The following is a 17941-nucleotide window of genomic DNA, read 5'->3' on the forward strand; positions in this document are numbered from 1 at the left end:
ACCCACTGAGCAAGGCCAGGGATTGAACCCACATCTTCATGGATCCTAGACAGGTTCATTTCCACTGAGCCACGACAGGAACTCCTGAAACACTTAGTAAGTGATTCTTAACCTCAAGGGCATGCCCTTTTACAGGGAACTATTAGAATCAAGTGGAGAAAACAGTTTGAAAAAGCATATTCAATATAACTTATCTTTGTAAAATGAAAACTTCATAATTCAAGTCACATAAAGTAAACTTAACTGGAAGGATACTCTCTGTACTCTTTCCTGGGTCTCAGAATGTGGAGGAATTCCTTAGTTAATGTATTTCTAGAGGAAACATGGCTTTAAAAGCTTGAGAAACATTCTTTTAAAGGAAAGTAATGTCTTTCTTATGCCACTCTTCTATTTTGCCAGGAATCTATTCGATTAGCAATTATATGTGGTCCTTCCTTTCATTCTGTAAACATTTTTTTAGTACCTACTGAATACTAGGAACTGTGCCAGTTCTGCTGTGTGCTAGGGACACAGAGATAACAATTCCATTGCCACTTGGGCTTCTTGTGGAAGATGAAGGTTTTGGACCTAAAGGAAGAGGTGTTCTTGCAGGAAAGGTCTCTGAGGATCTGCTACCATAGCTGATGTTCTCCATGTTTCCTCAGGGGAAAGGCATTGAGGAACGGCAGCAGCTCATCAAGCAGCTGAGGGATGAGCTGCGATTGGAAGAAGCCCGACTGGTGCTGTTAAAGAAACTGAGACAGAGTCAGCTACAAAAAGAAAATGTGGTCCAGAAGGTACTGTGCTTGAGAAATAAGGGACCTGCAGAAAGCAAAGAAAAACTGGTTTGAGAATGGTCTACCCCAGGTAGATTGAGCTGGGTGCCTTTTTTGTCTCTGGTTCTGTCTTTAGGAACAATTTTTTTTTCTTCTCTTTTGGCTGCCCCATGGCATATGGAGCTCCAGGGCCAGAGATCAGATCCAAGCCACACTTGCGGCCTATGCCACAGCTGCAGCAACTCCAAATCCTTAGCCCGCTATGCCAGGCTGGGAATCAAACGTGTGTCCCAATGCTGCAGAAACGCCGCCAATCCCGTTGTGCCACAGCAGGAACTGTGGAATATTTTTTTATTTTGGGCCTTAATCAGGAAAACCTTGATTCTGTTTTACTCATTTCCCTTCGGGTCAACAAGAGCTTCAGACTGACAGGGAGTTTTGAAAGTCTAGAAGTGTACCAAATTTCTAACTCTGATTATTAGCATTTTTTCCACTGTCTCTCTTCTCTCCCAGACTCCAGTTGTACAGAATGCAGCATCTATTGTGCAGCCATCTCCTGCCCATGTGGGACAACAAGGCCTGTCCAAGCTTCCCTCCCGGCCTGGGGCCCAAGGGGTTGAACCTCAGAATTTGAGAACATTACAGGTATGTGATCCATAGTGGGATCTTAGTGTCAGGGGGCCCTATTATCCTCTCTCTGTTTTGGGACTTTTGTGAAGATCATAGAAGAATTGGCTTTGATAGAGGTGTTATTACTATAGATGGTCCTGTTGGACCTTTATGGCATGATTTAGTCCACAGTAGAAAGATGAATAACTTATTTTTCCATTGCAGTCTTTCTACACCAGTGCTTTCCAGCTTACCTCTTTTCCATATAGGGTTAAATAGCTTATACCAAAAAAAAAGCCAGGGACTTGTTACAGCGGTGGTGTAGTTTGCAGCTCCTGCTTGGATTCCATCCCTGGCCCAGGAACTTCCATATGCTTTGGGGGCAATTGCGGGGGTGGGGGGAAGGCCAGGGACTTTCTAACCACTAATCAGGTTTTTGATGATGATGATTTTTCCCATAGTCCATTAGATGAAATTACTGTGTTTCTGTGTTTCCACTTAGCTATATGTTATAGGTAGTGTTTTCTCTTTGGCATTTTGTGGGACATTTTACCACCTAGGACTGTATCTTTTCCTCTTCTTCCCCTTCAGGGTCACAGTGTCATCCGTTCAGCGACCAACACCACCCTCCCGCACATGTTGATGTCTCAACGTGTGATTGCACCAAACCCAGCCCAGCTACAGGGTCAGAGGGGCCCACCTAAGCCTGGCCTTGTACGCACTACAACACCCAATATGAATCCTGCTATCAATTACCAGCCGGTAAGAGGGAGCCCCAATGTGGAAACATAGCTGTCTTTTATTTACTTTCCTGGTTGAAAGAATCATAGATTTTAAGTTTTTTGGACATTGAGAAACTCTAAGACAACAAATTTTGTCCTAATTTTGGTGGGTTGACAAAAGTCCCAAAAAGTAGAAACATTGAGAAATTATATGACTATAGTAGTGGAGAAGAGAGCAGCAGAGCAGCAGTAAACTAAAAGCTCTCTAGAAGAAAGAGATAAAAGAATCTAGGGAATAAGAAGCATAAGAATATATGACAAAACATTCCAAATCTTTATTTTTCTCTTAGCAATTTTAGTTCATAGCCACTATCTTTCTCCTTTCCTATGTGCCAGAGTCCTTTTTCACTGAAGTTGGATGCCTCATGTCTTTTTCTGAGCTTGAGGGGAGCTAAGTAGTTCACACTAGGATCAGGTAGTATTCCCTGCCTCAAAAGCAAGAATTGTTTTTTTCTCCCACATACGATTACTGAGCCCTATACTCAGTCTATCTCAATCTGTTTCAGCAGTCAAGTTCTTCTGTTCCCTGTCAGCGCACAACATCCTCTGCCATCTATATGAACCTTGCCTCCCATATCCAGCCAGGGACCGTGAACAGAGTGTCCTCACCACTTCCTAGCCCCAGCGCCATGACTGATGCTGCCAACTCACAGGCTGCAGCCAAATTGGCTCTTCGCAAACAGCTGGAAAAGACACTCCTGGAGATTCCACCCCCTAAACCACCTGCTCCCTTGCTTCATTTCCTGCCTAGTGCAGCCAATAGCGAGTTCATCTACATGGTAGGCTTGGAAGAAGTTGTACAGAGTGTCATCGACAGCCAAGGTAAGGCTGTTTTTTTCTGCTCAATCTTTTTATCTGAGTAGGCAGTTGCCACACCTGATTGATATGGGCAGAGTATCACAGGGCACTGTGTAATATTGAATAATCTCTCCTTACTATTGCCAGACTATGTCCCATCCCTTATTCAGAGGCTCTTTGGGAGCACCATATCAAAAAGCTTTTTGTGTGTGTGTTTATCTTAGGCTTAATGTTTTTATTGTGTGTATAGTGTAGCTTATCTATTTTTTGCAGTATATTCCTTAGTTCTTTTAAATGTGCCTAGCATGATGCATACATAATTTAAAGACCAGAACACCTTTTTCTTTTTCTTTTTTTGTCTTTTTGCCATTTCTAGGGCCTCTCCCATGGCATATGGAGATTCCCAGGCTAGGGGTCGAATCGGAGCTGTAGCTGCTGGCCTATACCAGAGCCACAGCAATGTGGGATCCGAGCCGCATCTGTGACCTACACCACAGCTCACGGCAACACCGGATCCTTAACCCACTGAGCAAGGCCAGGGATCGAACCTGAAACGTCATGGTTCCTAGTCAGATTTGTTAACCACTGAGCCATGACGGGAACTCTTTTTTTTTTTTTTTTTGCCACACCCTTGGGTGTGGAAGTTCCTGAGCCAGTAATCAGATTGGAGCTGCAGCTGTGACCTACGGCATGGCTGTGGCAACACCAGATCCTTATCTTACTATACACCTGGCCAGGGATTGAACCTATGCTGCCATAGAGACAATGCCAGATCCCTAACCTGCTGTAGCACAGCAGGAACTCCCAGAACATCTGTTTTTTGTTTTGTTTTGTTTTGTCTCTTGTCTTTTTAGGGCTGCACCTGCGGCATATGGAGGTTCCAAGGCCAATGGTCGAATCAGAGCTACAGCTGCCGGCCTACACCACAGCTCACAGCAACGCCGGATCCTTAACCCATTGAGTGAGGCCAGGAATCGAACCCACAACCTTATGGTTACTGGTCGGGTTCGTTAACCACTGAGCTACGGCGGGAACTCCCAGAACCCCTGTTTTTAATATCAGTGTTTATGTGGCATTGTGCTGTGTTATTCAGTCCCTGGTGTTTGAGTGCTTATAGTTAATAGACTGATAAAGATAACTATAACCACATAAAAGCTGTTAACCAACACTGAATCAAACTCTAAATTATTAACATCACATAGTCTATGCTAACAGAAGTTATTGAGCCTGAATTTCTAAACATAAAGACTTAGGGGGAGTTCCTGTCGTGGCGCAGTGGTTAACGAATCCGAATAGGAACCATGAGGTTGCGGGTTCGGTCCCTGCCCTTGCTCAGTGGGTTAACGATCCGGCGTTGCCGTGAGCTGTGGTGTAGGTGGCAGACACGGCTCGGATCCCGCGTTGCTGTGGCTCTAGCATAGGCCGGCAGCTACAGCTCCGATTCGACCCCTGGCCTGGGAACCTCCATATGCCGCAGAAGCAGCCCAAAGAAATAGCAAAAAGACAAATAAATAAATAAATAAATAAAAAATAAAAATTCTTTAAAAAAAAAAAAAAGACTTAGGGGAACACCTGACAGTAGAGGAGAGTGCCTAACGGGCCTAGTATTGGTTATAAACAGATCAATGAATAATTCGGACACTGATAAGTAAAAATTATGAATGTATGTGATAGGGATAAGTAATAGTCTGAGGTAGAGACTCTAAGAAACAAAAGTTTTGGCTGAATTAGGTAGAGCCCTTCCATTCTGAATTTACTCGTATTTTCTTCCTAGCATTTTATCATAGGAAATCAGAAAACTTGGATTCTTGTTCCAGCTTTGTCATTTAGGAGTTATGCTTCTTACATTTAGTTTCCTCATTTGTAAATGGAGATAGTACTAATTCCTTTAACTGATGTTATCATAATCAAATGAAATAGAATTATTTTATAAATTATAGTCTCTCCTTTTTTTTTTTTTTTTTTTTGCTTTTTAGGGCTGCACTTGGTGGCATGTGGAAGTTCCTAGGCTAGGGGTCAAATCTGAGCTACAACTGCTGGCCACTGCCACAGCAACTCGGGATCCAAGCCGCATCTGTGACCTACACTACAGCTCATGGCAACGCTGGATCCCCAACCCACTGAGCGAGGCCAGAGATCAAACCAGCATCCTCATGGATACTGGTTGGATTTGTTTTTACTGTGCCCACAAAGGGAACTCCTAGAGTCATTTTTTTTCTTTCTTTTTTTTTTGTCTTTTGTCCTTTTAGGGCCACACCGGCAGTGTATGGAGGTTCCCAGTCTAATCGGAGCTGTTGCTACCTGCCACAGCCACAACCACAGCAACGCCAGATCTGAGCCGCATCTGCGACCTACGCTGCAGCTCATGGCAACGATGGATCCCCAACCCACTGAGCAAGGCCAGGAATCATACCTGCATCCTCATGGATACTAGTTGGATTTATTTCCACTGTGCCACAATGGGAACTCCTAGAGTCACTTTCTTAACAGAATAAACTTCTGGGAAAAGATCCGTCTGATGAAGAGAAATAGGAGATAAAGAGGAAATATAAAAACCACTGATTATTCTTTTTGTTGGCATGTAGGGAAAAGCTGTGCCTCACTTCTGCGGGTCGAACCCTTTGTTTGTGCCCAGTGCCGCACAGATTTCACCCCTCACTGGAAGCAAGAAAAGAATGGTAAGATTCTATGTGAGCAATGTATGACCTCCAACCAGAAGAAAGCTCTAAAGGCAGAACACACCAACAGGCTGAAGAATGCTTTTGTTAAAGCCCTACAGCAGGAACAGGTAAGAATTGTGACTTCTTCTCACCTGCCCAGGTTAGGTTTTCTCAAAAGTTAGTTCCTTCAGTTTAGAGGAGTCATCTGTATGATCCCCACAGTCCATGTGGTCTAGGTTTCTAGATCTAAGTTCCTAGAACCTGGAAGCCTGGATTCCTTTTTTCCTTCTTACTTTTCTACCTTTCTCCTTTCCATTTGACTATTTCTGATTGAGTAAGAACATAATGACATATAACGGCTGAGATTAAGAGAAAGGGACAAAAGACTTAAGGCTCTTGGCTTTCCCTAATAGCACTAAAGAAATTCCCGTATTCTTTGTTTTTGCTTTTTAGGGCTGCACTCTGGTTTATAAAGGTTCACAGGCTAGGGGTCAAATTGGAGCTGTAGTTGCCCACCTATGCCACAGCCATAGCAACTCCAGATCTGAGCCACGTCTGTGACCTACATTACAGCTCACAGCAATGCCAGATCCTTAACCCACTAAGTGAGGCCGGGATTGAACCTGCATTTTAATGGACACTAGTTGGGTTCATTACCTCTGAGCCACAATGGGAACTCCAGAAATTCTTCTATTCTTGACTTCATTTCCTCAACAAATGGGTTTTGATGAGAGAGATTTATACTTGTACTAGAAATCTCTTTAAGAGAAGTAATTATCTGAAGTCCATTTTGTCAAGGAAATGGCAAAGGAAAGAATAAATTATCAAGTAGCCCAGGGAAGATGAGTGGTGTTAGAGTGCGTAAACTCTCCTATAGTATTAATAGAATGAGAACATCTGGGAGAGGGGAAGATGCATTGGGAAGCTCAGATCCTTTTCCTCTATCTCATTTCCCACCCCACTACCCATCAGACCTCTTTGGATAGCATCATGAACATTCTGAAAAATGGATAAGCAGGAGTCAAAACCTCAGTAATCAGCCTTAATTAATTACATCAGTCAGCTCATTGCCACCACTCAGACTTCTCCAGCCACCTTCTGAGAGCCAGCTTTCCTGAAGAGAGGGATTCCTTAATGAAGTGTTAAGGTTACTTGTACCCAGAGATCTTAGTGTACCTACCCCACCAAACTCTTTTGCCTTTTCCATATCCCTCCAACTAGCTGGCAGCATTAGAGATAAGAAGACCTCTAGGTTTTCTGGTTAGGAAATTGGGTGCTGTCCTCTCCAACCTGTCCTGATGACTCCCAACAGGAAATCGAACAGCGATTACAGCAGCAGGCAGCCCTCTCCCCCACTACGGCTCCAGCTGTGTCCAGTGTCAGTAAACAAGAGACCATAATGAGACATCATACACTTCGGCAGGTGAGGATTTCGCTTGAGGTTTTGTCAGCCTTTTATCCCAATTTGTCCTTTCTTCGCTGGGAACTCAATACCGCTTTTCTGTACTCCCACATCTTTACCTCCCCCTTTCACCGTCTATCATGGCAAAGTTTCACCTGTTCCCTCATCATTGCAGGCTCCACAGCCCCAAAGCAGCCTCCAGCGTGGCATACCCACATCTGCCCGTTCCATGCTTTCCAACTTTGCACAGGCACCCCAGCTGTCTGTGCCAGGTGGCCTCCTTGGTATGCCAGGTAAGAAGGATTGACCTGAGAACTTTTCTCAGGGATTGACTAATTAGTATGCACTTCTTTAGCTGCCCCTTTAGGTGAGTTGTTCTTTCTTTTGTTTTCTGCTTTTTTTTAGGACCTACTTCCTTCACTCTTGTTTTTCAGCAGATGTTTTCAAATTCCATATTATATGCTAGGCACATTGCATTAGGGTTTTGGTGGTGAAAATGACACAGCGTGCCCATTTGGCAGACATATGGTTATTAATCTCCCCAGAATAGCAGAGCTAACTGTCCTGATCCTGTTTGAGTAACCCAGAGATGCTTCTTTACAGTCAGCAGCCCCAAACCAAAGCAGATTCGGTTAATTTCCTTTCTGTCTTGATTGCTTACCTCTCACCACTCTTTTATCTGACTCTTCTATACCATCAAGACTGTATTTATTATTCCTGGTAGGATCAAAGTTTTGGGAAGACCTTTCTTCCTGAAGTTTGTGAGCAGGGGGGTAGTTGCTACTGAAATAAAGCTTAACTGAGCCTGACACTTGCAGACAACTTCTAATGTTTCCTCACGTCTGCACCATTGCAGCCCCATGGTAGTATGGAAGAAGGTGTTCTTTCCTCTTTTAAATACCTGCCCTCCACTTTTGTCTCCTGGGTCTAGGTGTCAACATTGCATACTTGAACACTGGCATCGGAGGACACAAAGCCCCCAGTTTGGCAGACCGACAGCGGGAATACCTTTTAGACATGATCCCTCCCCGGTCTATATCGCAGTCCATCAGTGGACAGAAATAACGCCTGTTCCACTTGTGCTGCCCCAACCTTGAATCCTTTACCCCTCTCCTCTCCTGTTGCCCCCAACTTCCGTCGCATGCAGTGCCTGTACTGGTGCCTACCATACACGGAAAACAAAACAGAAAAACAGAAGACAAAAAGTAGAAATCAACAAGAAAACACACGCCCTGCCCTGCCACCTCCCCTTTATTTCCCACTGCTGCGATCTGTTCTGCCACTCTGTCTTTTCTCTTCAGTTTTCTTTTAACAGTGAGGTGGATCATTGCCTCTGATAGAGGTCAGAATGAGGTCCTGGGGAGAAACCTAAGCCCTCTGACGTGTGTTTCTGAAGTTTGTTTTTATGCTTTAATTGTTGTTACCATTTTTAATGATGTTGTGTGTCCTCCCTTTGTTCAGTGGACGGTTAAACCTTTTTACTTTGCTTCCAATATTTTTTCTCTTCTTTCGTCTTTTTTTTCCCCCCTTTTTTTTGGTTAACACAAATGACATTCAGTTGTGATAGGAGCATTGCAGTGTAGGGTCCTCAACTGCCAAGTCGGACATGACTGGGAGTGTTAGGGGCAGAAGTTTTTAATGCACTTAACCCAGGGTTAGGGGGAGGTGGTGGCATCAAACAAGAAGTAATAGCACACCAGCTGCAGGGTGTCTCTGAGCTGGACAGTTTGGGAGGCAGTATTAAGTATTGAAGTTGGGCTCTAAGCATGAGGGAAAAGAGCCTGGAAGGAGAAGCTTTAAAAACTTAACCACCCTGGAATTGACTCATAAAAAAGCAGGAGAAAGGGCATGATGATGAGCATGATGTTGAGCCAAGGAAGACTGAGACCAGATCCTGGCCTTCTGGATGCTGGGGGAATGAGATTGGTCCCCTGACCCTAGTGGGGACACACAGAAGTCATTTCCAGGCCAGTTAGCCCAAAATTATTTCATCTTTTTTTTTGGGGGGGGGTAAAATTCACCTCCCCATCCCCATCTTTTTCTTTAAAAAAAAAAAAAAAAAAATCCTAGTCTGCCCCTCAGTAACCACAGCCCCACCTGTAATATAGAGGAGTGGCTGTTCCCAGCCTGATTTTGCTGTGTGTCCTGGAGGTTGGACAGGGCATGCGTGAGTGAGAGGACAAAGGGAGGAAATAAAAGAAGTCTCCCAACAGTTGAGACTTTCCCATTTGTCTCTCCCTTTACCCTCTGAGCACCAAGAGGTGAGGGTTAGGGTACCTAATCAGGTTGGAGCCCTGCCCTGACGCTGCTGCACTATCTGCAGAGCCAACTGCTCAAAGCCAAACAATTCATGTCAAAACCAGTCCTGGACCTCTGTCATATAAATAGTTGTCTTTTTTCTTCCCCAGAATTCTATTGATTTTGCTTTTTTTGTTTGTTTTTATTTTTTTTTCTTAAGTGCTACTAATGTAGAGAATGAATTGAATTGTGCAATGTTGCTGTTCTGGGGATTGGGGAAATTAGCATCCCATTTTCCCACATTGTGGGGGAAGGGGAGGGGACCAGGCTGATTTTGAGGTAAGGGAAGTCCCTTAAAAGTAGGAGTTTCTGCTCTTCTCATAGTGTATGCCCCACCTGCCTCTCCAGCTCTCGAAGCTGCCAGAGTTTGGGGAAGGGATACTTCAGCACAGAGGTATGAAGAGAAGTTTAACATCTGCCCTTGAAAGCCACCTGGGAAGGTTCCCCCACTTTTATTTTTTAAAATTAAATGATTTTTTTAAAGTAAGAAGGCACTTTTAAAATTAACACACACAAACTGCACACGTTCCCCATAAAGTTTGGGGAGAGGATGGGAGAAGGAGCTGGAATCAGGCTCAGTTCCCCCCACACTGGCCTCTATTCCCTGTACTCCAGAGCCACTGTGGGTGAATTATACTGGCCCTACGGGCCTCCCTGGCTTTTTTTCTTTCCTCCTTTCCCCCAAATTCATTGAGCACTTAATAAAGGAGCGGAGATGCAGCCTGTGTCTGGGCTCCCCAGTGGTGAAATGATCTGGAAACTAGACGCTTAGTAACAGGTAGTGATGGGGTCGTTTCAAGTATTTTTCTGGGGAACGTGGAACCCCTGACTGTAAGTGGTGGGAGAGGGAGGGGGGGGTTAATGGAACTGGGTCTGGGATTATTTTAAAATTATATATATATATATAAAGATATATTCTTACATCTTTTCTTTGCCCTCTGTGCTTTGAAAGCACTGGATAAATCGTTTGGTTTTGCTTTTCTCTCTTCCACAGAATTGGAAGCTTTTTTAAAAATATTTTCCCTGCAAATCATCTTGCCTTGTGGCATGTCTGTCTAGCCTCTTCCCTCCCCACTCCCCCATGATGAAGTGCCATTTCTGTTGTCTCCCCTCCCCCAGCTCAGAGGTGCTCAGAGGTACAAGGTGCCCAAGTTCGTCAATTGAGATTAAAAGTAAAGGAATAGAGAATGTGCAATACCGTCTGGCTGGGGGCTGTCCCTGCCCTGAGCTGAGTCCCTTCCCTGGGAGCCAGGCCACCTTTTAATGGGGTTTAGAAGCAAGATGTGTAGAGATGGGGGATGATGGGGAAGGAGAGCCTGGAGTGAGTGCCTGCCAAGGTGCTGAGGTGATAGGGGAGAAGGTGGAGTCTTCCCTGTTTTTATCCCCTCAGGGTCAGTTACATTAGAGGCTGCTTGTTGACTAGTATAGCTCCATGACCCTTTGTTCAATCGCTGAGATGTGATTTCTTACCCTCTCTTCTCCCCATTTTCATTCCCTTCCCAGGGATTAGTGACGGGGGTGAGGTTCCCCTAATCATGGTAAAGTATTAGCCTTCCACCTCCTCCCTTTCCTCCCTCTCCCCCGTCCTTCTGTTTTCCTCATTTCTCTACCTTTTCATCACCGATTGCCTTGTGTCCCTCCAAGTCTGTTGTTGCTGTCCATCCCCAGGCCTTGGGCCCCATAGACACTAAACCTCATGCTCTAAAAATAGGAGGAAAGATCCTCTGTTCAGAGTTATCTTTACCCCTGGAGCACTAAAGCTCAGGGTGATACTAGAGTGAGGATCCCACCAGTTTTGCCTGGCTTCCTCCATCCCCAGAGGCTTTAAAAGTAGTTTATGGACAGTGATTTACTCCCTAGAAGCCTGATATGGGTGGATTAGCAGTAAGGCTTGGGTAAAGCTGAGGGACAGAGGTCCTTATTTGTCTTTTTGTTTTTCTTTTTTTCTTTTGTTTTTCTTTTTCTTTTTAAATCATATGACCACAGCATCTGGACTTTCTTCATCCCTGGAATAAGTATATTTTCCACATTTTTTGGATGTATGTATGGTAGACAATTTTTTTTAAGACACGGAGATAAATGTTTTCCTGCTTTGGTTACCTTTCCTTTTCCCTTTAAAAGGAATTAGCTATAGAACTGCTTTGTAAAGATGCTTCTTGATATTTTACTTTTGTTCCTTTTCCCCAACCCACTCCCTTTTCTCCCCACTCCTCCAGAAGGCATAACCTTCTCTCCACACCCCCTCCCATCCCTACCCCAATTGTAGGCTCCCTTCCCCTCCAACAAGACCTTCATTAGCTTATGATATTTGCTGCCGAGATGTTATAACAAGGACTCATTCGTGTATATAAGCTATTTCTTGAACCATTTAAAAGGAATTGTACATTGTGTAGAAAAAAAAAAAACTGAAAAAGAGAAAAAAAAGCCCTAGCCATGGATATTGTGAAACTGTGTTATGTCATTTTGTAATGTGCCCGTTTGTGTATGATCCGTGCAAAAGGGTTTCTGGGGAAGGGGAGGGGGTAGGGAGGCAGGGCTGTGGAGGGTGGGTAGGGGAGTGGGCCGGGCCCAGCACACTGAGACTGGCAGCTGCTCCAACCCCATCCCTCCTTAGAGATGCCACCTCCCCCACCACCCACCCCTAATTTGTGCCTTGCCTCCCCACCCTGGAGTAGTCCCTCCGGGTCACCAGCACTGCCTTGGCAGAGCCCACTCCCTACCCTAACCTGCCCACCCTCCCTACCCCCCAGCATTAGGTTGATACTGTGGGGAAGTGCTGGGGGTTGGGAGGTAGCCGAGGAATGGGGCAGTTCCCGGGGGCATTGAAACCAAGTATTATTATGAATTGTAATTGTATTTGCACTGTTTTTTTTTTTTTTCCTCTGATTGCATCAGCATATATACAATATACCTATATAACAAAATTCAGTGTCAAGCTTTCTTATGCAAGGGATTTCCCCCACCCCACCCCCCAAAATAGAACGTAGTTTCATGGGCCTTTGAGGGTGGATTGTTTCAGGGGATGATAGAAATGATTTTAACAAGTCATCCTAAGAAAGTCTCCCCTAGGGAGAACCACATCCATCTGTACACAGTTTTAGGCTTTGTAAATTAGGATGAGGCTGGGTTACTGTGAAAGCTCAGGCTCTTAGCCCAGACTGTGGAGAATAAAGAACCACAGCACAAAAGGGGTAGAGTGGTGGCACAGTCTGGAGACTTGGGGTCTATTCCCAAGCTTTCCTACTAACTTGCTATGTGACCTTTGGTGGAGTTGATTTTCTGGGTCTCAGTTTTCTTATTTGTAAAGTGATGCAGGCAGTGGGAGATCATCTGGCCACCAAGTTTAAAATTCTGTTCTCTGCTTCCTTCCCTACCTACGAAACAAAACAACTTGAGGTGAGGAAAGTGTTGGGCTGAAAACCCAGGGAGGAAACCAAAGTGACTAGTGTTGAAGTGGGTACATGCCAGGCCTCTACTGTTTGTTTTGGTTTGGGAAAGGCAGCTGAGTGATGTTTAGGACATCTCTTAAACTTGTGACATCTTTGCCCTCGTGCCGCTAGTCATCCAAGGCAGGGTCCAGGCCCGAAGCCTCACCTCACAAGCAGCTGCCCTTAAGGGTGGTTGACCAGCGAGTGCTCCCGGTTGGTGGTCACCTACACCCTTTGAGAGCTACAGGATGCGTAACTTCCCCCATTTCTTGGTACAAGAGCTCAGTCCTACCAAGTTTACATCTTGTCTCCTTCCCTCAGATCTCATCTGAACCCCCTAAAGGCAGCTGTCTCAGCAGCTGTCTCCTTCAGGGGCCCAGTTTCCCCACAGCCTGGGCTGAGTACTCCCACACTCTAGGTTCTTGGCTGGTAAGGCCTGGAGAGGATACAGGATGATGGGTGAAGCCCTGGTAAAGGTGGAAGGATATGTTGGGGGTGGGGGGTGGGGAGCAGGAGGGTGGGATGGGGAATGGCCTTCTCTGAATAGGGTGGGTGGGAGGGGAACAAGACCCTTTTGCACAACTCTCTTTAAGTTTCTTTTCCTTTTTTTTTTTTTTTTTTTTAAACTCATTCTCGTTTTCTGCATTGTGTTTGGGAATTAAAATGAAAAAACTAAGACCAATAGAAACTGGTTTTCAAAAAGGCAAATACACTCCCATCTGTTTCAGATGCTGCTGAGCATTTCAGCAGTGACAGATTCAAATAATAAGCTAATTTTTGGAGAAAGGATTAAAAGAAAAAAACTTTGTAATATTTATCACTTGCAAGCTATGTTTAATAAAGAAAGGAATGGTTTCTAAACTTTCCTGTGGCTTGTGCTTTAGTTATGGGGGGGCAGTTTGGTGGGAGAATTTGAGGGGTGATTGGGAAATGAGCTATGGCTTGTACTCCTCTCCAGTCAATGGTGGACCTTTAGTTTGTACCCTTTTCTTCAGTCGTGATGATTCTGTATTCTTGTTCCCCTCCTTGATGTAGATCCTATGTTCTGAAAGCCACTGATACCACTTCAGTTACTTTAGGGTCTAAAAGTATCCAGAAGGAGGCTGCATTTAACCCAGATGCTGGCTCTCCATTCTGTCTTAAGGAGAGGTGTACCCTAGCTATATATATATATTTATATATATGTTATTATTATTTTTTTTTTTAGGGCCATACCTGTAGCACACGGAGGTTCCCAGGCCAGCCTGCACCACAGCCACAGCAACGCTGGATCCTTAACCCACTGAGTGAGGCCAGGGATCGAACCTGCAACCTCATGGTTCCTAGTCAGATTTGTTTCCGGTGTGCCATGATGGGAACTCCTACCCTAGCTATTCTTGGCCTTTCTCCTCACATGGCTATTGGTGTTAGTAAACTGTAGCATGCTGATTTCTCCAGGTGGGAATTTTTGTCTTCTTAGGGCCATACCTGTGGCATATGGAAGTTCCTAGGCTAGGGGTTGAATCAGAGCTGCAGCTGCTGGCCTACACCACAGCCACAGCAACACAGGATCTGAGCTGCATCTGTGACCTACACCACAGTTCACAGCAACACCGGATCTTTAACCCACTGAGCAAGGCCAGGGCTTGAACCTGCATCCTCATGGATCCTAGTCAGATATGTTACCACTGAGCCACAATGCAAACTCCTCCAGGTGGAATCCTTAAAACACCTCACACTGTTCTCTTCGTAGTGAACTGCAGAATATAGTTCCTTCGTTCAAATGCAACATCCCCTGGAAGATCTGAAACTGCTCTGTCTTAGCACCTCATCACTCCTACTCCCCCAAGTTTTCCTTTCAATCCAAAACATTAACCAGATCTTGTTTTTTCCATTTTGGTTTATTTCTAACAAAGCACTTAAGACCAGGCCCACCCAGAGGAAAGGATGTCACTTTCTCAAAGACGTGAAGTTTGGGGCTGTTCTTAACCCCTGGGTCCCTTGTCACATTTCTCAGTTAAATTTCTTACGCAGAAGGAGCAGGTGCAGAGGGGCAAGGCCCAGTCTTGCTGGAGTCGTGTCATTGGTACCAGCATCATTTTATGAGAGCACAGAAGAGTCAGTGGGGTCCCACAAGGCTCGATTTTCCTTCCTCTGAGACCCTACCCCTTTGGGGCACAATCCCGGACAGTCCTAGAGGAAGAGGCAGGTTAAGCAAGAGCCTCGGGGTTTGGTTTTAAGGTTGTGATGGTAGAGCCAGATGAGGAGGGACAAAGCACCTCCCTCTTAGGTCAGCAGAGGGAGGAGTAGGGAAGAGTCTCCCTTTGGACACCAGAACGGAGGGGATAGATGGGTGGGGTGCTCGTAGTCTCTGTGCTCATTTTACAGGGATTCAAGGCCACCGAAACCTTAAAGCAAACTATTATTTCCTTTCAAAAATAGAACTCGGGAGTTCCCGTCGTGGCTCAGTGGTTAACGAATCCGACTGGGAACCATGAGGTTGCGGGTTCGATCCCTGGCCTTGCTCAGTTGGTTAAGGATCCGGCATTGCCATGAGCTGTGGTGTAGGTCACAGACGCGGCTCGGATCCCAAGTTGCTGTGGCTCTGGTATAGGCCGGCTGCTACAGTTCAGATTCGACCCCTAGCCTGGGAACCTCCATATGCCATGGGAGCGGCCCAAGAAATGGCAAAAAGACAAAAAAAAAAAAAAAAAGAATTCAGATGGGAGGGATGCCTCTTGAAAGGGGGCCAGTGCTTTGGATCTGGAAAGGGGGAGATGAGCGTGTGGTTGCTCAGAGAAGCAGAGCATGTGAGCTCAGGTACTCTGAACTCTTCTGGTGTTGGGACAAGGGGGGCAAGATACTGAGCAGCCCCTTTGTCTACCTGCCCATTCAGTCCACCAGGAATGCAGGGTGCCTGTCCTGGGGTCAGACCCCAGCTTGGGCATGAGCAAGGCTAGGGGCTGGAGTTGGTCCATGGAGGTACTGACAGAGTCCCTTGCTCTGCCTCCCCTCTTGGGAGGAACCCTTATAGCTAGGTATCTTTGGGTAGTTCATATTTAGATCAAGAGGATAGATTCAGTGGGGTCAGGAGGCAGGACTAACGAGTTGGGGAGGACTCCCACCTGAGCATGGTTTAGTTTGAGGTTATTTGGTGTGTTGGGGAAGACACAGATACCCCCCATTTCTTGAGGAGAAGAGAGAAATAGAGAAATCACACCCTCTTCTCTCTCCCTGTGGTCAGTCCTGCACCTCCCCAGAGAAGGGCTGAGGGACCTTTCCTGACTCAAAGGTGAGGTACATTCTTTGGTAGGGCTGGAGTTAGTGGCATCTGGGAGGGAGCCCTTAGGCTGATCACCTGAGCGGGAAGGAGATGGTCAGGCCCAGACCCAGGGCCTCAAGCACACCACTTTCCCCTCCCTTTAATCCCCCTCACCTGGGTGATGAGTTCAGTCTTCTCCCCCAGCTTCCGTCCACTCGGAGCCTGGCCTCTGCGGCCCCTTGCTCTGTCCAAGACAGTCTGAGGCACTGCCCGGCACTCATGGGACCCCTGTCTGCAGAAGAGGTTGCCGGGATAGGAAGGGTCAGCACCATGACTGTCTGGGGCTTCCCTCTGGCTTAGCATTCATCCTCTTCCTTACGCTGTAGGGAAAGAGGCTGGGCCCTTTCCTTGTGCACAGGATGGCTAGAATCTGGGTCTGGCCCGCTTCTGCACCTGTCTTCTGCCCTGGGCACCCCCATGCCCTCTGCCCTGCATCATACATTCTACCAGGTCTCCTCCCCTCCTGGTACCACACAGCTCTGAGAAGAATTGGCTCTTCCTCTCTGCCTCATTCTGTCAAATGGATTACTCATGGATAAGTGCTTTCCTGGGAGTTCCCGTTGTGGCACAGTGGAAATGAATCCAACTAGTATCCATGAGGATGTGGGTTCGATCCCTGGCCTTGCTCAGTGGGCCGGGGGTCCGGAGTTGACGTGAGCTGTGGTGAAGGTCGCAGACACGGCTCGGATCCCACGTTGCTCTGGCTGGGGTGTAGGCCGGCAACTGTGGCTCTGATTATTCCCCTAGCCTGGGAACCTCCATATGCCATGGGTGGAGCCCCTAAAAAAAGGGCTTTCCTGCTCCTTGGGCTTTATGCTGCCGTAGTGCAGACTGTCTCCCTAGCCGTTTTCCCTATTGGCCATCCTGGCCCTTACCTATGTCTCCAGCCCAGGAGGAGGCAGAGGAGACAAACGATGAGGGCAGCCAGGGCCACGTGGATGCCTACTACAACCCCAGGCAGCGAGCTGCTCTCATCCTGGCTGCAGGAGCACCCAGCCTCGGATTCTGTGGACACAGTGCAGTCGGTCAGAGGACCTGGGGGAGGCAAAGCTCAACCCCTCCTCCCTGAAGACGGACAACCATGGTCCCATGGGAGGGGTCTGCTCTGACTGCAGGCCTGCTACCTGCCCTACTGGATCCCACTCACCAGGGGTGGCCAGAGGCACATCACGCAAAGAAACAACGTGGGCATTGCTGTTAACATCCTCGTTGCCATTGAATTCCTGGAGCTTGATCTCATAGAGGGTGGCTGGCTCTGCAGAGAGCAGGAGATTGTAAAGCAGACAGGCCTGTCTGCACCAGGAGCTCATACCTGGGGCAAGACCACACTGAAGAAGGGGCCCGAGGGTGTCACAAGAAGGTTCAAGGCCTTACCCAGACCTGTGTAGAGGAAGGAATTGACAGTGCTAGCCAGGAGCAGGGGCCCCTCAAAATGGATGGCCAGGAGCTTGTGGTGAAAGAGTTTAAAGCTGGGGATGGGCCCCAGCTGGGGTGGCAGTTCCTAGGCCTGCACAGAGGTGGCATTGAGCACTATGGTGGAGAAGCCAAAGGCAGCAAGGGCTGCAAAGGAAGTAAGATAAGCTGGTTGGCAGCCCTGGCTCCCCGAGGCCAGGGGCTCTACAGGGCTGGAGAGGCTGTCACTCATTGCTGCTGCCCATGGTGGGGGCATGGATGGATGTGGAGTCCTCTGCTGGCGCCCTCTGCTGAGTAGGCCCGCAAGTGGATGCAGTAGGCTGTGGCAGGCTCCAGGTTGGAGAAGACATGCTCAAAGGTCCCTTTCCCCACAGCCTCTTAGAGCTCTGGGCCAGCTGGCTCTGAAGAAATGCAGTTTGGCAACTAGCATTCCTCTTCCTCACTACAAACATACCAGCCCCCACAAAATGGGCACGAAGCCCCAGCTGGACCTCC

The 17941-nt window shown here is 46.8% G+C and overlaps 1 protein-coding gene across 2 annotated transcripts in view; it reads left to right on the forward strand.

The window, feature by feature from the left end:
• GATAD2B (GATA zinc finger domain containing 2B) overlaps positions 1-8196 on the forward strand; it is a 97336-nt gene extending 89140 nt beyond the window's left edge. The window contains exons 4-11 of one of the 2 annotated variants that reach the window (XM_047784549.1): positions 645-776; positions 1269-1400; positions 1956-2126; positions 2653-2968; positions 5530-5732; positions 6917-7027; positions 7182-7299; positions 7938-8196. In XM_047784549.1, the coding sequence (XP_047640505.1) occupies positions 645-776; positions 1269-1400; positions 1956-2126; positions 2653-2968; positions 5530-5732; positions 6917-7027; positions 7182-7299; positions 7938-8071 (1317 nt within the window). In that variant the 3' untranslated portion in view covers positions 8072-8196. The remainder of the gene's footprint in view (positions 1-644; positions 777-1268; positions 1401-1955; positions 2127-2652; positions 2969-5529; positions 5733-6916; positions 7028-7181; positions 7300-7937) is intronic. The other variant, XM_047784550.1, reaches the window with a different exon arrangement.
• The last annotated feature ends 9745 nt before the right edge of the window (positions 8197-17941 follow it).

The sequence above is a fragment of the Phacochoerus africanus genome, chromosome 6, assembly GCF_016906955.1.
Source record: "Phacochoerus africanus isolate WHEZ1 chromosome 6, ROS_Pafr_v1, whole genome shotgun sequence".
Classification (NCBI taxonomy): domain Eukaryota; kingdom Metazoa; phylum Chordata; class Mammalia; order Artiodactyla; family Suidae; genus Phacochoerus; species Phacochoerus africanus.